The 24,033-nt window shown below is 38.1% G+C and overlaps 1 protein-coding gene across 1 annotated transcript in view; it reads left to right on the forward strand.

Moving 5' to 3' along the window:
• Nucleotides 1-24,033, forward strand: part of LOC125961829 (AT-rich interactive domain-containing protein 1A-like) — a 124,950-nt gene that overhangs the window by 23,126 nt on the left and 77,791 nt on the right. Inside the window, exon 4 of the mRNA XM_049700861.1 lies at nt 5,997-6,342. Coding sequence (XP_049556818.1) covers nt 5,997-6,317 — 321 coding nt within the window. The 3' untranslated portion in view covers nt 6,318-6,342. The remainder of the gene's footprint in view (nt 1-5,996; nt 6,343-24,033) is intronic.

A 24,033-nucleotide genomic window follows, 5' to 3' on the forward strand; every position in this document is an offset into this window, starting at 1 on the left:
AAAAAGTATTGTCAAATATATATACTTCAAAATGATTTGTGTAAATTTATCTATTCATATTATTATTCTCCCCAAGTAAATCAAAATCTACTATATACTGTGTTTTTCTTCTATAGCTTAAAAGGGGAATGTATGTTGAAACTTATTCAATTATTTATTAGGTGTCTACTAAGTGCCAGGCACTCTACTAGGCAGTAGAGATGTTGTATTAGAGGTGGAAAATGTCCTTGACCTCCAGAACTGATACTCTTGTAAGAGAAATACTGGGTCAAACTAAGTCAACAGTTTCTTTGCTACAGAGCTTTTTACGAGTCTTGTGAATTATGAGTCTCTGATAAGGAGATGTAGTGGACAACAGATCCCAAATTTATTTGAAATCTTTTCCTTCATGGACTGTCTCATAGGATTTATGATCCACTGAACACACCTTGAGAGACACTAGTATTCTGCAGTGGTTAGTTAATTGTTTTCTATTAAACAACTATATACTGAATCCATGATATTATTATCTGGATTTTTTGGAGGATACAATGATGTACATGGCCACTGTGATGATAAGGGGGTCCAGTTTAGTTAAGAAGAGAAACCACAGGAGCTGTAACTTAATGTAACAAAGAAATACACACACATATACATATATTTTTATGTAAATTATTATTTATATAGTATACAGTGTCTTCTGAAGAAGATAGAGTTGTTTGTAACTTGGGATCTCACAGGAGGTTTCACAGAGAAGGTAGACCCTGAGCTGGGCAGAATTTCAGTAAGTTAAATTTGGTTCTGACTGTACGATAAAATCAGGTATTTGCACTGGTCAATCTGACCTTGATGGAACAGCATTCCATTTGCAGGGAATAGTGTGATCAAACATGCAGTGGTGGAGATTGCCAGCTTGTAATATTCCAGTACCTGGAAAGTGTTGGAACATCTGCTTTCTCCACGGTCTAGAAAAGTGAATCTCGAGTGAAATGCAAGTATAATGGAGGCCAGTGCTCTTTGCTTTGTACACTGCTTTGATTCTACAACATGCAACAATGTAGTGATCTGTTTCAGATTGTCATTATTCCAGAGGGTTCTTAGTAACAGGAGTGGAAAAGGAAGACCTCTCTTCCTGTGTTTCTGCCCTATGCTCTTTTTTGTTGTTGTTGTTGCTGTACGCGGGCCTCTCACTGCTGTGGCCTCCCCCGCTGCCGAGCACAGGCTCCCGACACGCAGGCCCAGCGGCCATGACTCAGGGGCCCAGCCGCTCCGCGGCATGTGGGATCTTCCCGGGCCGGGGCACGAACCCATGTCCCCTGCATCGGCAGGCGGACTCTCAACCACTGCGCCACCAGGGAAGCCCTGCCCTATGCTCTTAAGCCAGAAAAGGTACCAACATCACTGACCTGACCTTGTCTCAGGTATCTATCAGGATCTACTAGCATCATTCTAGTGAAAGGTAACTAGACGTCCAAAGGACTGAAAAGATACACTATAACCTTTGTATACTTTATATACCTGGTAAAACAAAAATGTCACCTGAGTGGTCCCCTTCCCTAGAAATACCAGTATGTTTTTCCAGTGCATGGCAGAACTTTGCAGGTAAAACTGGGATAAAGGTGAAGAACAGTCTTAAAATTCTAGTCCTTGAACAGCACCTAACACACAACAGGTTTTCAATAATCTTAGCAACAGTATTCACAAATAATGACCATCAGCGTAACTGCTCTTTTGTGCCAAAATACATTACCATATTACTTTTTTTCCTTCAGCTTTACAACTTGGGTTCTATTATTGTTTCCATTTTGCAGATTAGGAAGGTGAGGCTCAGAGATGCTAAGTCACTTGGGCAAGGTCCCAGAGCTTGTAGGAGATAAACCTGCAGCCTTACTGTTGGATCCTACAAACCAGACCATAATTTAAGTCCTTCAAAATATACCTCAGAACATTTGAGTAAATTAATGAATAAATCCTCCTAGTCAGACTGACCAGATCATTATATTAGGTTCAGCTATAAGTGGAGGAAAGTCATAATCATAGTTGGACAGTTAATACAGTAATTTACTTGCTTTGAATTTTCTAAATGATGTTTAGCTGGTAGTTTCATGATGATAACCATCGAATAAAAACAGGCATATTTTGGTGTTTGGAATAAGATCTCATATTGAGTAAAATACATATTGATTCCTAGACCTATATGATGTGAGTAACAGATGACATTGAGATGTCATCTAGAAGTACTCCTGTGCAGTTCATCATGTCAACCCAGCTAATAATTTTAGAATGTTCAGAGTGAATAATATATGCAGCCATAAAGCATATATCTAATCAATGCAAATAATATTTTTCCTATGCTAAACCCAGAGATAAGTTATAACACGCATCATAAGATTAATGGGCCATTTTTTCTTCATCACTTTGCTAAATTACTTAGTCTGGAAAACATTCAGAAGGTTGCGAATTGGAGCTCAGCAGTAGTAGTGAGACTGTGCCTCTGATGATGAAACTATTTCCACCCCGACCCCTACTGCTCCCTTCTTGGGAAAGAAGGCAACATTTCTCCTAGAAAAAGTCACAGGTTTATAAGCTGGCTTCAATAATACGTTTGGAGGAATAGTGTGTCTTTTAAGCAGAGTCTATCTCAGCATATAAAATAATTTTTACCTACCATTTAATGAAATTAACACTCACTTTGAGGCTAGGTCTTTTGCCATTTGACTCCTGGATCATGTCTATGGATATATTTTTTTCTTGAGATGAAGTGTGAACCCAATATAGTATCCATCATTCAGTCTATCTAGCTGATGTACATCCTCTGAAGCACAAGCTCCGTGAGGCCAGGCACTTTATCTGCTCTATCAGTGTAGCCCTGATGCCTAGTGTCTAGCTTTTGGAGATTCTTAATAAACATTTGTACTGAATAAGGTATGTACATGGTGAGCAAAAGTTGGCTTCCCATTTTACAGTCAAGAGTATCCCACTCATGTTCTGTGAACACTGGATAGCAGAATCTTACTATGTTATTTTTCTGTTCCCTTTGCAAGTTTCCTGAAAGGGCATTCCTGTCCTTAGAATGTCCATCTCCTCCCATCTTCCTGGAGAATAACTCTTCTTTCTTAAATACTTAGTTCCATTATTGACTCTTTAAGATTGAATGTATTACCTCCTTACAAACAGAAAAATGCAGTGCTGTTTTTTTTTTTTTTGGACATTTATCACCAGAAAATTATTCTAACACCTGAAATTCTGGACCTAAAAGGCCTGGACTAGTGGTTCTCAAAGTCTGGTATCCAGACCAGCACATCAGCTGCACGTAGGAATTTTTAGAAATGAAAGTCTTGGGCCCTGCTCCAGACCTACAGACTCGGACACTCTGGGGGTGGGGCCCACTACCTGTTTCAGCAAGCTCTCTTGGTGATGCTGATGCATACTCAAGTTTGAGAGCCACTGCTTAGACCTAGAACTTAAGGTTTAGGCTTTGGACAGATCTGAGTCCTAAACACTACTGAGACACTGGAGTGACCATGAGCAAGTTACTTCTGGGAACCTCTTAGCATCTGTGTGCCTTGCTTAGCTAATAGTGATTTTAATTAATTAGAATAATGCACACAGTGTACTCAAGAGAGTAACCAAAGCATACTTTATGTTCCATAAATTCTAGCTGTTTACGATTATCATCAATCAGAGCTTACTGACACATCCTGAAGACATTCTTCTAATAAGTGTAATAATATGGTTTGTAAAATTAACAGCTTAGAAGAGCATATTACAAAGTTCATCAGACACGGTCTCAGCAGGAAATCAGGGGTACATCAATAAGGATAAATTGAGCCCAATGTAGAGAATCAAGAGATAGTGTAGTGCCCTGGGTTCAGTAAAAGTGTGGCTACTTTATAGGAGATGAAAGAGAAAGGAAGCCTTGCTGGAGAGAGAGTCCTCCCCAAAGATGCTGTGACGCCCCACAGAGAAGCACTATATGTTAGTTGGGGGATGCAGCCAACTCCCAGCAATTTGGCAAGAATTAATACCCTAACTTCACTCCCCTCCTTCGTTCCCTACAATCTTCTATTGGTACTCTTCATTGGTGAGCCAAACGGAAGCCAGAGCAAGGACACTTACTAAGATAGGCCATGCAAGCCATCCATATAGAGTTGGGTGGAGAAAGGATGTGGAAGGGCAAATAGGACATATTTCCCACAGGTGGTGAGCGAGCTGTAAAATCACTCGCCCTTCTAACATCATTGCCATTGCAGGAGCACGGAGGAGCAAGTGGTTAGTTCTGACCTGGCAGATCCAGGAGACTGCAGGACAGAACTGGTATATGAGTTGGGCTTTAAAGGTAGATTTGAATTTTAATGGAGAGTATGGAGTAAGAAATGGTGAAGAACCAAGGGAAAGGGAGATTCATTGCAAATGGAGAAAAGAAAAGTGGCATAAAGACAAGAAAAGTCAAGACTTATGGAAGAGATAGCAAATACTCTGCATGTGACTGGAGCAGAGAATGGGTAGACGAAGGCTGGAAGTTAAGATGAAGTCATCCTTGAGTAACATTAAAGTTTCCTCCTTTAACCTCAATTTCCACCTTCTACTCCCTTCACTAACATTGGAAAATTAAAAGTGAATTTGACTGGGTTGGTGACAATGGCAGTATGAAGCAAAGAGAGGAGAATAAGAGTAAAAAAATTAGTAGTACCTTGGTGAAGCTGGGTAAATGATGGGTGGTGGTGTCACGTCAAAGCATGGGCAAGTGATTGTGACAAATATAGGCTTATTTCTTGACTATATGACTTCAGTTAAGGTACTTAAGCCCTCTAGGCTGCAGTCTCCCAACCTGTAAAATGGGGATAAAACCTCGCTTCCTCCAAGGTTTCTGTGAGGATCTAGTGAGAAATGGAAGTAAGAGTTGAGTCCAGTAATCAGTTTTTAATACATATAAACTAATGTGAGGATAAGGGTAAGAATACTTGCTATCATTTATTGAATACTTATTATGTGTCCAATATTGTGCTAGTCTATTTACATATCTTTTCTCACTTAGCTTTCTTTTCTCTTATCTGCCTTTCTATAGGCAAGAGATAACTGATGGCTCAGTTATGAGGAAACGCAGTTGTGAGGAAAACGTCAGAGGGAAAATGTACCAGAAAGTTAATTCCTAATGGATCTGTCAGCCTTAAACAGAGCATGTCTGTGCTAAACTGTGTAAAATATCTGTGCTAAAACTACTCAATTGGACAAGTTTTGATAAAGTATTAACTTAATGAATAGGCATAAACAGCTTGGAGCTTTTTGGAGGGTATGTGGTAATATTAGTATTGGTGTGATGACTTTTGAAAGTTCTATGGCGTATAGAATTCAAAAAGAAGACCCGGAAAGGGGGAAAACTCTCTCTGAAAGTTATTGGGGAAGTCTGGCTAGTAAGACTCCAAAAGGGAGAATCAGTAAGAGGCCAGGTTATTCATAGGCCTTCTAAGAATGTGTCCATGAGAAATATTTACAATGATTGGATGCCGGAATAAAGGAGAACACTGGCTCCACAAATGGTAACTTATTTTACACAAACAGGCTAATGATAAAAATAATGAAAATCTGATGGATTTTTGAGAGTTTCATTGACCAAACTGAGACAAAAGTGCATAACAGCTAGATGCTCATAGTTTTAATCAGTTCCCTTTGGAGTCAAGCAAAGATAGCACCTGAAATGGTAAGGGACGTTTATGCAAGGTCACAAAGATTTTTGGTGGTGCATTTGGGATATAAACCCATTTCCGTAAGAATTCTTTCAGAAGTCAAATGTTTTCTTGTCAAAAATAGCATGAACTTACTTCCAAGAAAAGTTCCTAAGAAAAAATAATTTGAGTAATGAAGAACACTGATGTAAGAGTTAATTTAAGAACCCAGAAATAGAGGTAAAGAGTAAAGCAATTATGGGTTAAGAGTCTGCATAGGCAGAAGGAGCGGAGCGGCTGCTGCTCAATGGTAGAAAAGCCGCCGGTGTTCTGACCAATTCGTCCCCCTAGCAGTTGCGGGGGAGTTTCCTGCCGGCGCGGCTGGAGTCTCTGTTTCTCAGGGTTCGGTGGCTGGAAGATGCTCCAGAGAGACGAGGCTGCGGCGGAGGAGGTGGCGGCGGCCGAATCGGCAACGGCGCTAGGGTGGAGAGAAGGCGGCGGCGGCGGCGGCGGCGTGCGGGGCCCAACGGTGTAAACAGCCCCGGAGGCGGCGGAGGCGGTGGCCAAGACCCCGAGGGGGAAGCGGCGGCTGAGCCAGGGTCGCGCCTCCGTTGGAAACCTGGGCTGAGTGCAGCAGAGGGGTTCTGCGGCGGGCGCGAGCGGACGTCCTAGACCTCGCCTCCCTCCCTCGCCCCAGGTAAGGCCGCTGGGCGCCCCGCCGCAGGGGGAACGGCCGCGAAGCCCCGGACCGTTTTCGGGGTGCCACCGAGCTGCGGCCGGGACCTCTCCCCGCTTAATCCTCGCCTCTTTCCCTCGGCCGCGGAGCCCAGAGGAGCCCAGAGGAGCGGGACGCCGGGCCTGGCTCCTGGCTACGCCCCTAACCCAGCCGCCGCTTCCGCGCTCGGCCGAGGCTGGGAGAGGCTCGGGGCAGGAAATTTTAGTTTGCTCCAAAGCCTGGAAGTAAACTGCTTGTCCCTGTTCTCTGCGAGCATCTCTTTCACCTGAAAGCACTGGGGCTACTCCAGGCCGTAACTCGTCCCTTCCTGGTGCATGCCTGTTTGAAAACACTACCTTTCCCATTTGTTTCCCCATTAGCTTCTGCCTTCCTCTGCGCTCCATTTCACTTCCTCGTTAAATCTTCTTTCTCGCTCTTCTGTCTACGCCTCTCACCACCTCCTTCCTCCTTAGCGACTTTATTTAAATCGTTTCTCTTTTTCTTCTCAGGAGACTCCGGTCTTCTCTTCCCTGTCTTCCCCAGCAGTCCTTTTCGGATGTCATTCTTTTTACTAGTGAAGTTCTTAAATGAAACTGCTATCGTCAGTATCCCAAATCTACCAGAGGCCCATTAAGAATAGACTCACCAGCTTTAAGTGGCAGATCAGTTTCTGATTTCACCGAGCCTAGCATCCTTTGTAAAAAATTGTATTATTAAATGTAGAGTGTGGAAATAGCCCTGAAGTTATTTTTAAAATGAAGGGCTCAATGAGTGTTGGAAATAGTTATTTCATTTTTCAAGTTGCATGACCTCTAATGTCAGATTGAGCAGATCTAGAACATTTTTGCCCATCCTGTTTGGCAGAATGCTTCTTAAGCGTTTTGATAGCGGCTCACATTCATCACTATTCAAGTTGGCTTAAAAACAGTTTGAAAACTTTAGAGAAAAGACATTATGAGAACAACTAGGAAGCTGTTTGGATGAAGTCACTGTTAAATACCTTTTAAAATAGGCTTCACATGTTTAATGTATCAAAATAAAGTTGGCGGGAGTCTTGTAAAAAGGATTATTTAGGAATTTGAGTAGTCTTAAGAGTTATGTAGCTATTTTGGGAAAAACATTCTTTTTCTGTTAACAAACGTTTACAACTCCTGTGATGTGAGAATTACCGAGGTTTACTGTGGGATTAACACAGGAACTCATTTTATTTGAGCTACTACATGGATGTAGAAGTGGTAAATTGTTCAGGTTAGCGTAAATCAGTATGTAGAAGAAAAAAAAAAAAAGTCTGCATAAATTTCCCTGGAAGGGGGATATGGTCAGAGATGGCAATTTGAAAACAGTGAGTCACCAAAAGTAAAAGTAAATTACAAGCTGTTTTGGGGGTCTTCAAGAGAGATTTTATAGATTGAACAACAACAGCAGCAAGGATAAAATATAACGCTGTCATGTAGACTGCAGCCTGAAAAGAAAGCATTGCAGAAAAGCCACATCATCCTGAATTTATATTTCCGTGCATTTGAACAGATTGGAGAGCAGTAAAGTTGTTTTAAGAGCGAGTGATTTAAGTCAGCCAGCTTGTGAATAATACGAGATATTTTTGCATTTACATTAACTTATGTCCATAAATAACGAACTTTAACAATGAACAAAATCCATAATCCTGATAATGCTAAGAAAACTGGAAAGATACCTTTACCTTGAAAAGACAGGATAAAGAAGACAGCATAGAAATTTAGGGAGATTGCAGTTTTGGAAAACTTACATTAACATTTATTAGCTGCTACAGCTTTGAAATGTGATGATTTAAAGAAAGAAGTAGACTGTTGATTTCTAAAAGGTAATGTGTTGGCTGAAAGAGAAGAGAATCTTGTTGAGACCTAAAGTGTTCTTTTAAGGATACATTTCAATGTCATTTCAAAAAATAAACACATTTCCCATAACAAAACAGTGAGGTTAATGGAATAATGCACGTGAAAGCTTTTTGGCCCGAAGGAGTTCCATCCTTTGGAACAAAGTTTTATTGTTGAACACACCATGACCCAGGCCTGTGAGTGCCAGCACAGTGGCTGTTTTTACAAGATCTGGTACAATATGCACAGTAGTTCTGGCCTTAGCACTAGGCAAGGATCATTCTTTTTGTATCTTCCTGATTGCTTCCTCTACAGAAATGGGATAATCCCTCCTCTTCTAAACTGGAAAGTAGTTTCTTCCCTCAATAAAACTAGTTTCTTCTCCAGGTTGAGCTTTTCCAACTCTAGAGGTCTAAAATGAATGATATGAAACATACTGTATTTGCATCTATTTTTATTTAAGAGTTATCTAAGGAGACTTATCTAATTAAATAGGAATTTCCTAAGAGATGCCAAAATAAACAATCAACAAGTTTTCTTTAGAGATCATATATATTATATAACAAGATCCACCTAAGAGTTAAAATATAAGTAGGTATACAATTTAACTATTTGAAGATAATTTTTCTTCTTACCACTGAAGCAATAAGCAGGTAGTAGTACAATTTGGGGAAAACAATATTTCTGGCTTTTGTTTGTTTTATTTTAATTTGTGATATTCATGAGATCTTTTGTGAAGCCTTTGGGTATATAGTAAAATTCATGGGTTTTTAACTTTGTATTGACTCGTATTTTTGTAGATTTTAAATTTTTCTTCTGGCTTTAATTTATACTATCTCCTTTTACTTTTTCATTTAGAAATAATGTATTTTTCTCAGGATTGCAATCTCAGTGCAGTCCTCTACTTTTCTATTGGTTGGACGTTCTCTTAGACGTCTACATTTTTGTCTAGTTAGTACATTTCTAGTTTTTTATACAATTGATAAGAACTCTTTAATCTTATGAATTCTTTATATTTACTCTTTGGAGACAAGACTTATAGGGATTTCCTTGGGCTTAAACTAGAAAGAAAAATAAATTTGCATATGAAATGCTGAAGGCTTTGTTACAAAGTGGGTTAACATTATATGTATGTTTGAAATAAACTACTTCAACCAGAGCACCTAGCTGTTAACCTCCAGATTAATATCTATCATAAAATATGTGCATGCTTCCAACACATGGCATTGCCTCCTATTACTGCATGTCCAGGAGAAATGGTTTTGTCTTGTAGCAAAAGCCATTAGCTCTTTGCACATTTTTTTTTTTTAATGACAGCTATCCAAAAATCAAGCTGAACCCTTGTATATGAGGACAATTTTTAGACAGGTCTAATATCCAGTTGTACCTTTCAGTCACTTAGAGAGAAGGCTTAGACCCCTGAAGCCCAAAGTCACAGGTTTTTAAGGATTATGGTGGTATATACCTCCAGTTTATAGGAAAAAAAATGCGTTGTAGAAAATCCAAGTTAAATTAGGACTAAAATCCAAGTTAAATCTAGAACTAAAGTTTTACTGCCCCAAATACTTGTAAACTCTAGGTTACTGCTCTGTTGTCCATTTCATCAGTTGCAGAATATTCAAGTTAGTCTTTCAGTGCTAACAAGAACAAAAAAAATGCATTATGTCTAAAAGCAGAACATGATTGCCAAGCCAGATCTGCTCGTTACCTGAGAGTTTGGGGGGCCACCCAAGCGGCATCTACTTGTTTGCTACTGACCTTCAGTTAGACTTGCTCAAGAATTGTTACAGTGTAATAACATACACCCTTATGTACTCTTGAGTTTATTGAAAAGACACAGCAAATGTGCACACACACACACATACACACCAGCACACCAGCACGCACCTACTCTAGAGCCTAGAATTTTAAGAGTCAGAACTTTTTATTTGCTTCTGGATTAAGATGGACCCTGTATTTCCTCAGCATGCTAATTAGAAACTCTATAAACAATTCAAAACCAGCTTCTTAAAATTGTTTTACAAAAATTGATGTTAAATATTGTCCTCAGAGAGTTCTACTCTGACTTTTCAAATTGTTTTTTTCTCCCTTCATGGGATAAACAGTTAGGGTTTCTTTTTGTTTGTTTTTTATCTCTCATTGTAAAAAATTCTATCTTAAAAGCTGATTTATTATTTCTTCCGTAGCATGGATGACGTGGGAACAAAGATGATATTTCATCAGTCTTGTTTTTATTTAAGTTGAAAGGTTATATATTTCTACTATCTATTGCAATACTGCTAAATATTTTTATAGTGCTTGTAAATCTAATGACATTATTTTTTTAGTTTGTATTTAAGGCATTTACTCAAAAGGGACCATATGCCTCAGTTCATGTCACTCTATCATCAGTGTGTATGGTCACTCTATTTTCTAATACTTTTAAGATTGGTTTTGGCCCCGACGTTCCTCTGCCAGATTTATTTCCTTTATTTTCCCCTATATAGCACCATTTGGGCCATTTAATAAATAATTTCCCAACTCACCTTTCATAGTTATTTTAAACATGTGTATCTATTTGAAATACCGAATTGTTTTGTATTTTCTAATTTTTGCAAAAGTAGTATCGACTAAAAATCACATCCTATTCTTTTATTTTTTCTACACAAAATTATTGTTTTAAAATGTGTGGCTCCATAGAAATTATTGTTTCTGGCCACTGTCTAATATTCCACCATATGTTAATACCATATTTTGCTTATCCATTACCCTGGTGATACATACTTAGGCTATTTTCAACACTTTATGTCCACCATAGGCATTAATACACTCTTTCCACATGTCCCTTTGAGTAACAGTGCAGAGTAACAGTGCAGCTGTGGAATGGCTGAGGTAGAAGTCATATATATGCCTTATTTCACAGATTCCTCCCCAGAATAGCTGTACCATTTTCCCCTCACCAGCAATACTTGGAATTTCTCTCTTGCCATATCCTTTGTCACCACACGCTGTTAATCTGCATTTTTAAAAATTAATTAATTAATTTTTGGCTGCATTGGGTCTTCGTTGCTACACTCAGGCTCTCTCTAGTTGCAGCGAGCGGGGTCTACTCTTCGTTGTGGTGCGCAGGCTTCTCATTGCAGTGGCTTGTCTTGTTGCGGAGCACAGGCTCTAGGCGCGCGGGCTCAGTAGTTGTGGCTCCCAGGCTCTAGAGCGCAGGCTCAGTAGTTGTGGTGCGCAGGCATAGTTGCTCCACAGCATAATTTGCATTTTAACTTCTGGAAATTTGGCATGTGTGGATTCATAAGAAGTAAGGTGTTTTAATTCTGCATTGCTCTGATTCTAGAAAAGTTAGGTCTTCATATACTTTCTTGCTATTCATGTTTTCCATTCTGTGAATTGCCTATCATGACTTCGCTCATTTTTCTATTGAGTATTGTGTGTCTTTAGAGATGTAGAAGTTTTTGTATTCAGATGTTGAGTCCTTTATTGGGTTTTAGATAATGTATATGTCTTCTACCCATCAACTGTTTTTCAGTCTGACTTTGGTATCCTTTATTGTACATAAAATTCTAATTTTTTATTAAAGTATAATTGATTTACAATATTATGTTAATTTCAGGTGTACAACATGGTGATTCAATATTTTTATAGATTATGCTCCATTGAAAGTTATTATAAAATATTGGCTGTATTCCCCATGCCCTACAATATATCCTTGTATCTCGTTTATTTTATACATAGTTGTCTGCACTTCCTAATTCCCAGTCTGTATCTTGCCCCTCTCGCTTCCCTCTCCCCACTGGTAACCACTAGATTGTTTTCTATATCTGTGAATCTGTTTCTGTTTTGTTGTATCCATTCATTTGTCTTATTTTTTAGATTCTACTTATAAGTGATATCATTACAGTATTTGTCTTTGTCTGACTTATTTCACTAAGCATAATACCCTCCAGGTCCATCTATGTTGTTGCAAATGACACAATTTAATCATTTTTTATGGCTGAGCAGTGTTCCATTGTGTACATATGGCACGTATTCTTTGTTCATTCATCTGTTGATGGACACTTAGGTTGCTTCCATATCTTGGCTATTGTAAACAATGCTGTTATAAACACTGGATGTGGGTGCATGCATCTTTTCAAATCAGTGTTTCTGTTTTCTTCAGATATATACCCAGGAGTGGAATTACTGGATTATCTGGTTGCTCTGTTTTGTTTTTGTTTTTATTAACATCTTTATTGGAGTATAGTTGCTTTACAATGGTGTGTTAGTTTCTGCTTTATAACAAAGTGAGTCAGCTATACATATACATATGTCCCCATATCTTCTTCCTCTTGTGTCTCCCTTCCACCCTCCCTATCCCACCGCTCTAGTGGCTACATCAGTTAACATTCCCACCAACAGTGTACCAGGGTTCCCTTTTCTCCACATCCTCGCCAAGGCTTGTTAGTTTTGTTCTTTTTTATGATAGCCATTCTGACATGTGTGAGGTGATCTGTCATTGTTGTTTTGATTTGCATTTCCCTGATGGCTAGTGATGTTGAGCATCTTTTCATGTGCCTGTTGGCCATCTGTATGTTTTCTTTGGAAAAATGTCTATTCAGCTCTTCTGCCTATTCTTTTAAATCAGATTTTTTATATTAATAAATTTATAATTTTAATATAGTTAAATTCATCACTTTTGCTTCATACAATGTATGCTTCTTTATTTTTCAAAGATCTATTTCATCTCTTACCCTGAAATCACAAATATATTACCTTCCAATTTCTTTTATTCTCTCTAGATTTTATTTTTCACATTTAAATATTAAAACTATTGTATTTTAGTTTTGTACATTAGGTGGAATTATATAACATAATGGTTAATAGAATGATTTCTGTGGGGTTTAAGTTCCAGCTCCACCATGTACTTCTTAGGCTAGTCATTTTATCTCTCATACTTCAGTTTTTCCACCTGTAAAATGAGGATAATAGTTTATGCCTTGTGGATTTTTTTGTGAAGATTAGGTGAGCTATATAGGACTGGGTACAACATAAGTGATATCACTAGGTTAAGATCCAGTCTCATCTCTCTTTTTAAAATGAGACTGTTTCCCCAAAAGCTGTAATTCAACTTCCTCCATTGGACTATGATTCCATCTCTTTCATGTGCCAACTTTCTATCTGTATATAGCTCTATTTCTAGGCCACCTGTTTGAGTTGTTTTCTTATTTGCTATTTCTTCCAAGGGCATCACACAGTTCTTATCTATCATGACTTCCCAATATATCTTAATGTGTAGGGCACATTCTCCATTTTGAGCTTATTTTTCAAAACTACCTTAGCTGTATGGAGAACTTTATTCTTCCAGATACATTTTATTTTACTTTATTTTATTTTAATTTTTTTATAGGAGATAGAGCAATCTGCTCTTTTTTTTTCTTTTTTTCTTTTTTTTGGCTGCATTGGGTCTTCATTGCTGCGTGTGAGCTTTGTCTAGTTGCAGCGAGCCGTGGGGCAGGAGGCTACTCTTTGTTGTGGTGCACAGGCTTGTCATTGCAGTGTCTTCCCTTGTTGCAGAGCACAGGCTCCAGGCTCGTGGGCTTCAGTAGTTGTGGCTCGTGGGCTCTAGAGTGCAGGCTCAGCAGTTGTGGTGCACCAGCTTAGTTGCTCCGTGGGATGTGGGATCTTCCTGGACCAGGGATTGAACCCATGTTCCCTCCATTGGCAGATGGATTCTCAACCACTGCGCCACCATTGAAGTCCCCCAGATACATTTTAGAATCACTTTTTTATGCTGTCCCTCAAAAAAAAAAAAAAAAAAAGAGCTTGGCCTTTTATTACAGTTGCATTTAATTTTATAGATTAATATAAGGACATTTATATTATTATAGTAAGTCATCTCATCCATACCTGTGATATATATTTCTTTTACTCATGTGTCCTCTAATAAAGTTTTCATTATGAAGATTTTCTGCATAATTTATTAGGTGAAACCCCATACTCTCTATAGGTTTTGTTACTATGGTAAATTCATCTTGTATTGTATCTAGATATTGATGCTATGGAGGAACACAATTGATCTTGGTGTATTAATTTTTTTCCAGCCCCTATGTTGAGCTCTTTTCTTAGATTTAATAGTTTATTGATTTTCCTGTGTTTCCAATGAAATACATAATCAAAACGATCTATAAATATGACATTTTTATCTATATTCTTCTAAACCTTCTCTCTTTCTATTTCTCTCAATACACAGCTCCAAAAAGGTCGGTTCCAATAGACCAGTAATGTTAGAAATCTTCATCTCAATTCTCTCCTTAAAGGAAATGCTAATTTTTTAAAAAAATTAGTAGTATAATAATTTTTGTTAGTGTATACATGTGCCATGTATTTTTGGTATATAGCCTTTATCAAGGAAAGATAGTTATTATTTGGATCTAGTTTTATAAAATTTACCCTACCCAATAGATTTTGAACCTCATGGGATGCTTTTTATCTCTTCTATCTAAAAAGAATGATGATATGATTTTCTCCTTTTATTTAACTAATACAGTGAATCACATGAATTGATTGGCTGATACTGAACCAACCTTGCATTCTCAAGGATAAACCCACTTGACCAAATTGTATTATAGTATAGATTAGCTTTTGCTGTATTACAAACCACCTCAAAACTGAGTGGCTTAGGGAGATCAGCTTGGTGCTTTGGGACCACCTAGAGGAGTGGGATAGGGAGGGTGGGAGGGAGGGAGACACAAGAGGGAAGAGATATGGGAACATATGTATAACTGATTCACTTTGTTATAAAGCAGAAACTAACAAACCATTGTAAAGAAATTATACTCCAATAAAGATATAAAAAACAAAAAAACAACAAAAAACTTAGTGGCTTAAAATAGCAATTACTTGGCCATTTAGGACTGGATTCATCTGGGTAGTGTTTTACTTTTGGTTTTATCTGGGCTCCTTCATGCAGTTTTAGTCAACTGATGGATCAGCTGAGTGAGAGCTGGTCTGAGACAGCCTCACTCACAGGTTCGGTGGTTGGCTTGGACAGTGGGAGCACCTGGTCCACTTGTCTTCAGAACCTAGTGGGCTAGTCCTCGGCAACTGAGCCATCAAGCTCTTTTGCTATTGTCTCATCATGTGGGTTGAGTATGCCAAACCCAGTCCTGCTGAAGTGGTGACTTAGGAATGAGGGTGTCAGAAGGGGATTGTACCATAATTTTTGAAACATCCTATCACAATGTTTTTAATATACCTTAAAACTCTGTGGAATAATAGTGTATTTAGGTTTTTGACTTATATTTTTAATAAGGAAACTTTGATTGTAATGTTTTTTTATATTGCCCCTGTTTGGTATAATACTCTTCTTGCACCTCTAGCCCCATTATTCTAGCTTGGGGTACTTAAAATGTATTGAAGGGGATAGAAATGAGTATTGCATCTTAAATAAAAGTCTTGGACAAGTGGTTCCCACTTATCACTGAGGTTGTTCAAAAGGCTGCACTCTCACGGTGGACTATTGAACCCTTATGTACACCAAGCATTACATCTCACTTATACAATATTTATATCACAGCGCCTATGAATAGCACAATACCCATTGCTAATTCAGATTGTGTTTTAAGATATGAGACAAAATGTAAGACTTTTATTATAGTCATAAACATCTAGCAAACCAACCAGAAAATAAAAGCTAATTTTCAGTTGGTTGGCCGAGAACAAAAAAGCGAAGAATACCTAGTGCAAAACCATATCTCTGCTAACTACTGTTGGATTTAGAGCACACACATGCTAAAAAATATCTTCTTATCAAAGATTTGAGGTTGGACCTGAAAAAATTATATCAGAAGTGAAAATAATCATGTGGTCTGACCAGCGTGGATCACACAAAGTAAGTGTATACTATATATAAAGTAGATAGACTACGAGGTCCTACTGTATAGCACAGGCAACTATATTCAATACCTTGTAATAACCTATAATGGAAAAGGATCTGAAGAAGAAATACATATATCGGAATCACTTGGCTGTACACCTGAAACACAACATTGTCAATCAACTAAACTTCAAGTAAAACAAAACAAAACAAAAAACTAAGTGTAAAGGGAAGTATAGTTTTATAAATTCACCTCTGATATCCAATGGACCAACTGAAAGACAACAGAAACTACAACTATCTAGGAGACAGGACATGGCCAGCAAACCAGGCCGTTACCCTTGTTAACGGTCATACCTGCCAAAAAACATACAGACTAGCCTGCATTCATGAATACATAGGAATTCTTCATTTATCTGGCATTGTTAGGCAATGAGGTATTGTATGTTAGGAGAAGTTTTTTTAAAATGACAAATTTGAGAGGAGTTATTTTAACCTTCACTCGGTAATTTTTTTCTAAAATTAAGAAATGTATCTACTGGTGTATCTAATGTTTCCTTGATAACTCGGGGTCATCAGTTCAATCAACGTTTGCATGAATAATGCAAATGGAAACAAGACAGGCATGCTTACTGAAACTGAAAATGACATAGCAATGGCTGGAATAACTGATGAGAGAGCAAGAAAAAAGCAAAACTGAAAACAAACCGTGATGAGGAAACAATCAGTCAAGTTCTGACTTTCTGTACTTAGTTTCAAAAAGAGATACCACAAATCCCAGCGAGAGACTCCAGCATCATTAGCTGTCTTTCTCCTTTGTTTCCACCTTCCTTTGCTTTTCCTTCTACCCTAGATTGTTCCAGGAAGTGTTTATAGCTCCTTGCAAGACACATTCTAATACTTGCTTTCTCTCACACAAACTTCACAATATGTCCATGTGATAAATAGTGTGGAGGTAAAAGACAATTCATCACAGGCACATCTCCTATGAAAATAAAATTAGAAACTAGCTTCTAAACATGCAGAGAGAAGGGCGTGGTGTCAGGCACTAATTTCCTTGCGAATTCCTCTCCATGTCTAATAGACGTTCTTCTTTACCAAGATCCCTTTTTATTGGTGTCCTATTCCAGACTGCTCCACTCCGCCCATCCTCATCCTGTAAAATACATTCACACTCTTTTGTGACCCTACTTATTTTCCCATTAAATAATCAATCATAGTACTGTCGGAATTAAATACAGAGCGAAATTAAAATACTGGAGTCACTTGGAGGGTTTAAGCAGCTCCACCAGAAAATACTGGGCATGGATTTAAAAGAGGCTGCGTGGGACTTGCCCTTGTCCAAATTCTTTCTCAAGAAGTATCTGAAATAAGCCTAAATTCAGAGTTAATCAGACTGGCCTGCTTTCTCAGGTGGACTGGAATTCTGCTCTTTCCCCTCAACTCCCTGATGTCAGTGGTTCTTTCCGGAGAGGAGGTGGACTTCTCTGCCTACTGCAGAAGCTCAGTTCCCCCCGGGTCTGCTCCCTGTCTGAATCCCACACTTGAGGCCAGATGCCAGCCTTCCCAGAACATTCGTGGCCTCCTTTCAGTTTCTGACCTGCTCAGATTGAGTCCCTCTAGACTCTTTCTGGAAACCTGATCTTCAACCCCTTTCGCTGACCTCGATGGTTACCTGCCTACTTTAGGCCTCAGGTGCTTTAGCTATAAAATGATATAGTTGCCCTTAATTCTAAAGTCTTCTTTCTAAAGCGCTACAATGTGGTGGCTCCTTGAAAATGTTTCTCTTTGCTGATTTTAATTTTGTAGAGAATTAAAATCCCAGCCACTCTAAAAGACAGTAAGTTACATTGGATAAGGAAAGTGTGCTTTTGTAGTTAGATTAACAGGGATGGAAGACGACTTAGTATGTTTTAAGATACTCATGATCCGTTCTCGTGAGAGTCGGGGAAGAAGGGGAAGAGAGTTAATAAAATACCAAACAATTGTGACAAATTAAGTTCACCAAGATGTAGGTGATTAGTTACTACTTGAATAAGCCACACAAATCCAATTCAAGTTGTCCTTTATTTTTCTAAGAAGGATCCCAGTGAACTGAGTCCCATGTTCAGTGACTCCACGTTCAATGGCTTAGTCTTTAAAAACTGTTATATTGCTGGAAGCAGAAATATTGCCCATCAGTCCTAATTGATGTTTAGCTATCACGCACATTTGAAATAAATTTATTACTTTGCCTGATCTCAGTGTAATACATTCTAAAGGGGCAAAGAGCACACGAAAAGTTATGGAGTCTCCATCTTCTACACTAAAGTGTGCAATAGATTACATATTATTTGGCCGTGAAATTCACAAGCCATAGAAACCACACCATTAGCAATGTATACAGTGGTAAACAGCAGGTAATGAGAATGATATAAAACCAAACAGACTGTGTAGGTTGGCACTGCTGCCAATAAAGCAATCATTAAATGCATTCATATGCATCTACGCTAGGTAAGCTCTTTAGGGCAATTGCTATGAGTTCTACATACCTGTCAGGATATTATATATAGCCCAGTTTCTATGCCCTTTATTCAAAGACGCTGAGAAAGGGTTACTCTGGGTAAATTCAGACCTTTTCTCAATATAGAATTTGGTCAACATGCATTCTGAACAGCAAAATTTCACAGTATTTTCATACACTAATTGCCACCTCAGCAAATGCAGGATTAAGTATAATGGATTATAAGAAGTTAGAAAGGAAAGATGGAAGAAAAGAAGGAAGGTAGAAAAAAGGTGGATATGGAGTACTTCAACATTTATGTAGAGTGGACCTAAAACTAACCTGAGGTTACCCTGAATTATTAGCATACGCTATAGAAACTTAAATGAAAAAATAACAAAACCCAGCAAGGGAAACTCAAAGATTCTTTGCTTTTTCACTTTACTGCATATACACGTCCATCTTAAACAATCTATATGCTTATATCCAACAAGAGAGCATTGTTTTGCAAGGCTATTTGGGTTCTATCAGCATGTAAAGGTCAGACAACTCAGCTTTAGCAGAGTCAGCTTTCAGGTGAATAATTGTTTCTTTCAGGTTGCGAGCATTTGAATTCTCCAGAAATGTTTCCCAAAACATGAAAACTAAAAGAGTCCTAGGACAGCGTCCTTTAGAAGTTTTATAGTATCAAGGTTTTTGGAGGAGGAGTATCCTTGTCCATTATCAACACAATGATTCCAAGCAGATCAATTTATGCTGAGAATATTATATAACAGAACCCACTTCACATCCATTATACTGACAATGATCTTCCTTACTTCAACCTTGTGCTTCTTATAAAGTTGAAAATACTGAGCCAAGAACAGACAGTGACAATGCCAGAGACTCAGATGTACCTATAGGTGCCTTCAGACAACATCAGCCACCCAGGCTAAAGTCCTGGTTTAAAACATCCCAACATGAATGAATCTCAAAAACTATATGCTGAGCAAGTGAAGCCAGATCAAAAGGGCACCCACTGTATTATTCAACTTACATGAAATTCTAAACTCGGCAAAAGTCATCTCTAAAGATAAGAAACAGATCCGTGGTTGCCTTGGGGTGGGAGATGGGGATACTTTTGCAAAAGCCTGGGAGGAAACTTTCTAGTGTTTTAGAATTGTTATCTATCTTTATGGGGGTGGTAGTTATACAAATGTATACATTAATTAAAAGTCACTGAGCCATTGACTAAAAATGTCTGCATTTTATTGTATGTAAATGATACCTTAATAAGGTTGATTACAAAATGAACCAAAACCAAAACAAAGCAGAAGAAAAACCTCTCAAGACCTTAAAGAAAATACACTGTTTTCTTCCAGGGTACCAGATTGGAAATGAGGCATTGGTCTGTTCTACCCTCAGATTATCCCTAGATAGATTATCTAGTCTATTTTAAAGCACTAGAGTCCCCCTATCAGGAAAACTCACCCCATGTTTAATTTCTTTGATTTCTTCTGTGCCTCTTCTCCCAACACAGTGAAGCCATTCACGGAAGAAAATCCAGCTTTTTCCAACTTTGCATCACCACATATTCTTTGCAAAGCTATTATTTATAGAATAAAATTTGGCGACACTTTGTAAAAATCTAGCTTTTTGAGCCTTACAAATCTTAACAGTTACCCTATTTATTGCCTCCAGTGGAATTTGGAAAAAAAATTATTTTGAAAATGAATAGCTGAGAATTGACTTCTTTGCTTGTTGTGATTTTCTCTTCCTCTAAGATAGAAATGAGTAGGAATGAGAAACACATACATAAAGAAAAAAAATTATCTTGCTGCCTTTGCATGGTTATAATTTATAGGAGGCCCTTTTCAACAATAATCTATTATCAGAATCAATAAAATACAATCTCCATGAAGGCCAGGCCAGGATATTTGTCTCTTTTTCAGCAGATTGCAATACAAACCACATTCATGGATATGCTTCTTGATGATCTTTGTAATACTGTAACAGTTGACCATTTCCTCATGCCTCTTCACCTTAACTTAAACCTGGTTTTTCACTGATGACCTCACATTTCCTTCTCTATCACTTGGTTGTGGGCCTCTTTTCCAACTCCAACTCCAACTCGCATTTCACTCTGGAACCAAAGGAAGACTCACACCTTCCTGCTTTTTAGTGATACCTCAAGGTCATTTCCATATTGTGATCATCCTGAAGAATAGCCAGACAATTGTTATTTCAAAGCCATCTGACAGTTTGTAGCTCTAAAAATTAACTAAGGACCGCATTTGTCAAAAATATCCTAGTTTAAGATTTTGGTAATACAGCAACAGTAATCCCGAAGTCACTTATGACAATCAGTGTGGGAAGCACCCTCCTTCAGGAAGATCCTTTGCCATACAATACTCTTTCCCTGTCAGGTAATAAGGAAGCACGGCAAGGAAAGTAACCTTTTGTGGAAAGAAATACTTGGCTTCGAGAAGGCTTGCAGTTCATACATTTTTCTTGAATTAGATTCCCCATTAATTACTTTATCCACAAAGAGGTAATTATCAGAATTATGTAAGCAATTAAGGACATGCTACTCCACATTCTTTCAGCTTGTTGACCTTTCTCACTTTATTTCATGTGGCCATCTGAAACATCAGTGATTTACATGTCTTTCTTTTTTTTTTTAACAGATTTCTGTGTGTGTGTGTGTCCCCATGATGAAAACATCATTAAAGTAAAATATCATGAATAGACTCTTAAGAAGCAGAGTCTACTGAAAGTCCTGGAAAATATGAAAGCACTAATATTCATGGACAGCTCTACACTCTGAAAGTTACTCCAAATGTTGTTGATCTCTCTTTTGTCTAGGAGTTTTTCAAATTTTCTACCATGATCATTTGTTAGTTTTATAATTACATAATAAAGGCATTACATCATACAATCTTTTGTTATCCATTGCAGTTTTAAAACTATTCCTTTCCTTGTCCTCAGCAGATATGTCATAGATTATTCGTACACAAGCAAAGACTTTCAACGTAACAGTACTTTATAGTGAGAAGAACTATACTGAGCTATCTCTATCCTAAGACAATACACTAGGAAAGCACTAGGAATTCTTAAGCACTAGGAATACAGAGACGATCAAGGGGCAAGTTCCTTGCCTTCGAGTATACATGATCATTATAGCAAATGCTTAAATAGCACTTAGTATATAACTCACCACAGCAGTCTTATTATCCTCCTTTTTAATAGGTGAGCAGAGGAAGCCACAGGGAAGTCATAGGGTAAAGCCAGAATTTGAACCTAGGTAGACTAGTACACTCTCCACGGCTTTAACTACTACATTAAAAATATATATATATATATATATGTTATATATATATATATATATATAAAAAACTCCAAGTATTCCAAAGTTACAAAACACTTATCTACAAAACTCAAAAAGGAGCACACAAACTTGCATAGAAAATAAACATGTAAAAGTTCATAAATAAACCACAATATAACCTGCTCCACATAATATACTGACTGCAGTGTCCTGGGCCTCTCCCATCCTTAGGTAGCTGGAAATTACAACAAAATATTACTTTTCACCTTTGGAAGCCACACCATCTCTCATACCAACCAACCAGTTACTTCCTTAGAGGGAATAGGAAATTAACCTGAATATCATAAAAAAATATACATATATAGCATTAGTGATGTAGAATCTTTGTTTAAAGACAATAACTTCAATAGCAGAGGGAACGTTACCATTGCAGGCTTCCGATAACCTCTATATTTCTCAGATTTCATGCTAAATCATAAAATGCCATATTGTGTCTGAAGCTATTTTTTCAATAGTCCATTTTCTTAAATGGACTAGCAATGCCGTAAATACTGAGGAACACTTTGGCTCCCAAATCCTAAAGCCATTCTGATTATGCCTGGGTGATCATGGGGACGTCATCGGAACTACCAGAGGACTGGCTGAAATACCAGTGTTCTGGCCAGCTTACAAATCAGAAATTATACAGAATCCAATTTTATTTTTTTGTTAAGTAATTCCTATGAGGCTTTTGGGATGTCAATGTAAAGGCCTTTCACGTGTAATCTTTATCCATTAGATAGGGAACAATGCCAATCCCCATCATAAATACTTTCACAACCTGACACTGAAAATCCACTGTAGGGCATAGGACCTGCAAATAGGATATGAATCACACACATCCACTCATTCAGACAATCCACAAATATTCATTTTTAAGTCTACTATATGCCAATAATGTACTGGCCTCTCAGATGCTAAACCATGCTAAATGCTGAAACAGACATACTCAGTTGGGCCCTCCTGGAACTTATTACCTACAGAAGTGCCTTCATTGTAAATGGTCAGGTCTCAGCCAATGCTATTATCATCAGCAGGTGACCAAAGGATAGAGCTTGCTTTCTAAACAAGCTCCACACTCTTTGCTTTCAACATTTTTGTTTTCCTTCAAGGCACATAATCCAGTGGTCAGTTTCTCACAGTTAGTGAGGTTTGGGGAAAAGGTACCCAGTGAACAATTCCTTGTGGCCTCACTCTTTCCTCACACTCTCCTCTGTGCTTTTGAGCTAAAGAGACCTGGATTAAAGTCACTTGCTCTAACCTTATTATTTTAAAATACGGCTGCTCCCGCTTTGAGGATTTCCACTGGACCAACAGCAGCAAAGCAGCACTGAATCAGAAGCAGGTAAATTTCAAAATGACAGCTCTAAACATATCCACTCTCCTTTTGTTTTCCTCCTATCCCTTTGCTCTGAACACCTCTGCCCTGAGGCTTTGCCTTTACCCTTCTCTGATTACTGCTCCAAAAGGGTTTCCAAGAGCGGGGAGTATTTATGGTTTCATTTGCTCCCAAGTCCTTGGTGGAAAAGGATGCTTGCTTCCTGATTCTTACTAATTCCACACTCACATCATCAACACAAAAATCATCATTAAAAAAAAACATTTCCTCAGCTTCATATTTCTTCTGGGCCAACACTGAAAGAATATTTTCAAAGAAACAATATCCTCTCTCCTTTGCCCTTCTGAGTTTCACGTTCTTACCTCCAGTCTCATTTTCAACCCTTATTACGGGATGCATCACAAACACAGAAGAAAGTTCTTTGTGCTTTCCTGTACCAGCTAATTATTCTAATTTGTTCTGTCTCTACCGAACAGAATGCGAAATCAACACAAAGGCTGATTATGCGACCTCTTCCAAGGGAATGGTCTGAGAGTTGTCTATTTACTAATGAAGCTCAGTGTGTATTAAGGGTTGACTGAAGCAATCATCAGGAATTTTCATCCCTTAAATTAGTCTTTTCTACCAGATGCACATCTTTCATTTCGGATAATATAACTTTTAAGTTCAGGATACAACTGGACAAAAGAAAAGAAAAAAAGGTAACCAACACAACATTTGTAGTAATAACACAGTAACAGCTATCGTCCTTCCCTGAGGAATTCAGCCTACTTTATGGACACAATTTAGTACAAACTCATAAAAAAGCTA

This window comes from Orcinus orca, chromosome 17 (assembly GCF_937001465.1).
Source record: "Orcinus orca chromosome 17, mOrcOrc1.1, whole genome shotgun sequence".
Taxonomy (NCBI): Eukaryota; Metazoa; Chordata; class Mammalia; order Artiodactyla; family Delphinidae; genus Orcinus; species Orcinus orca.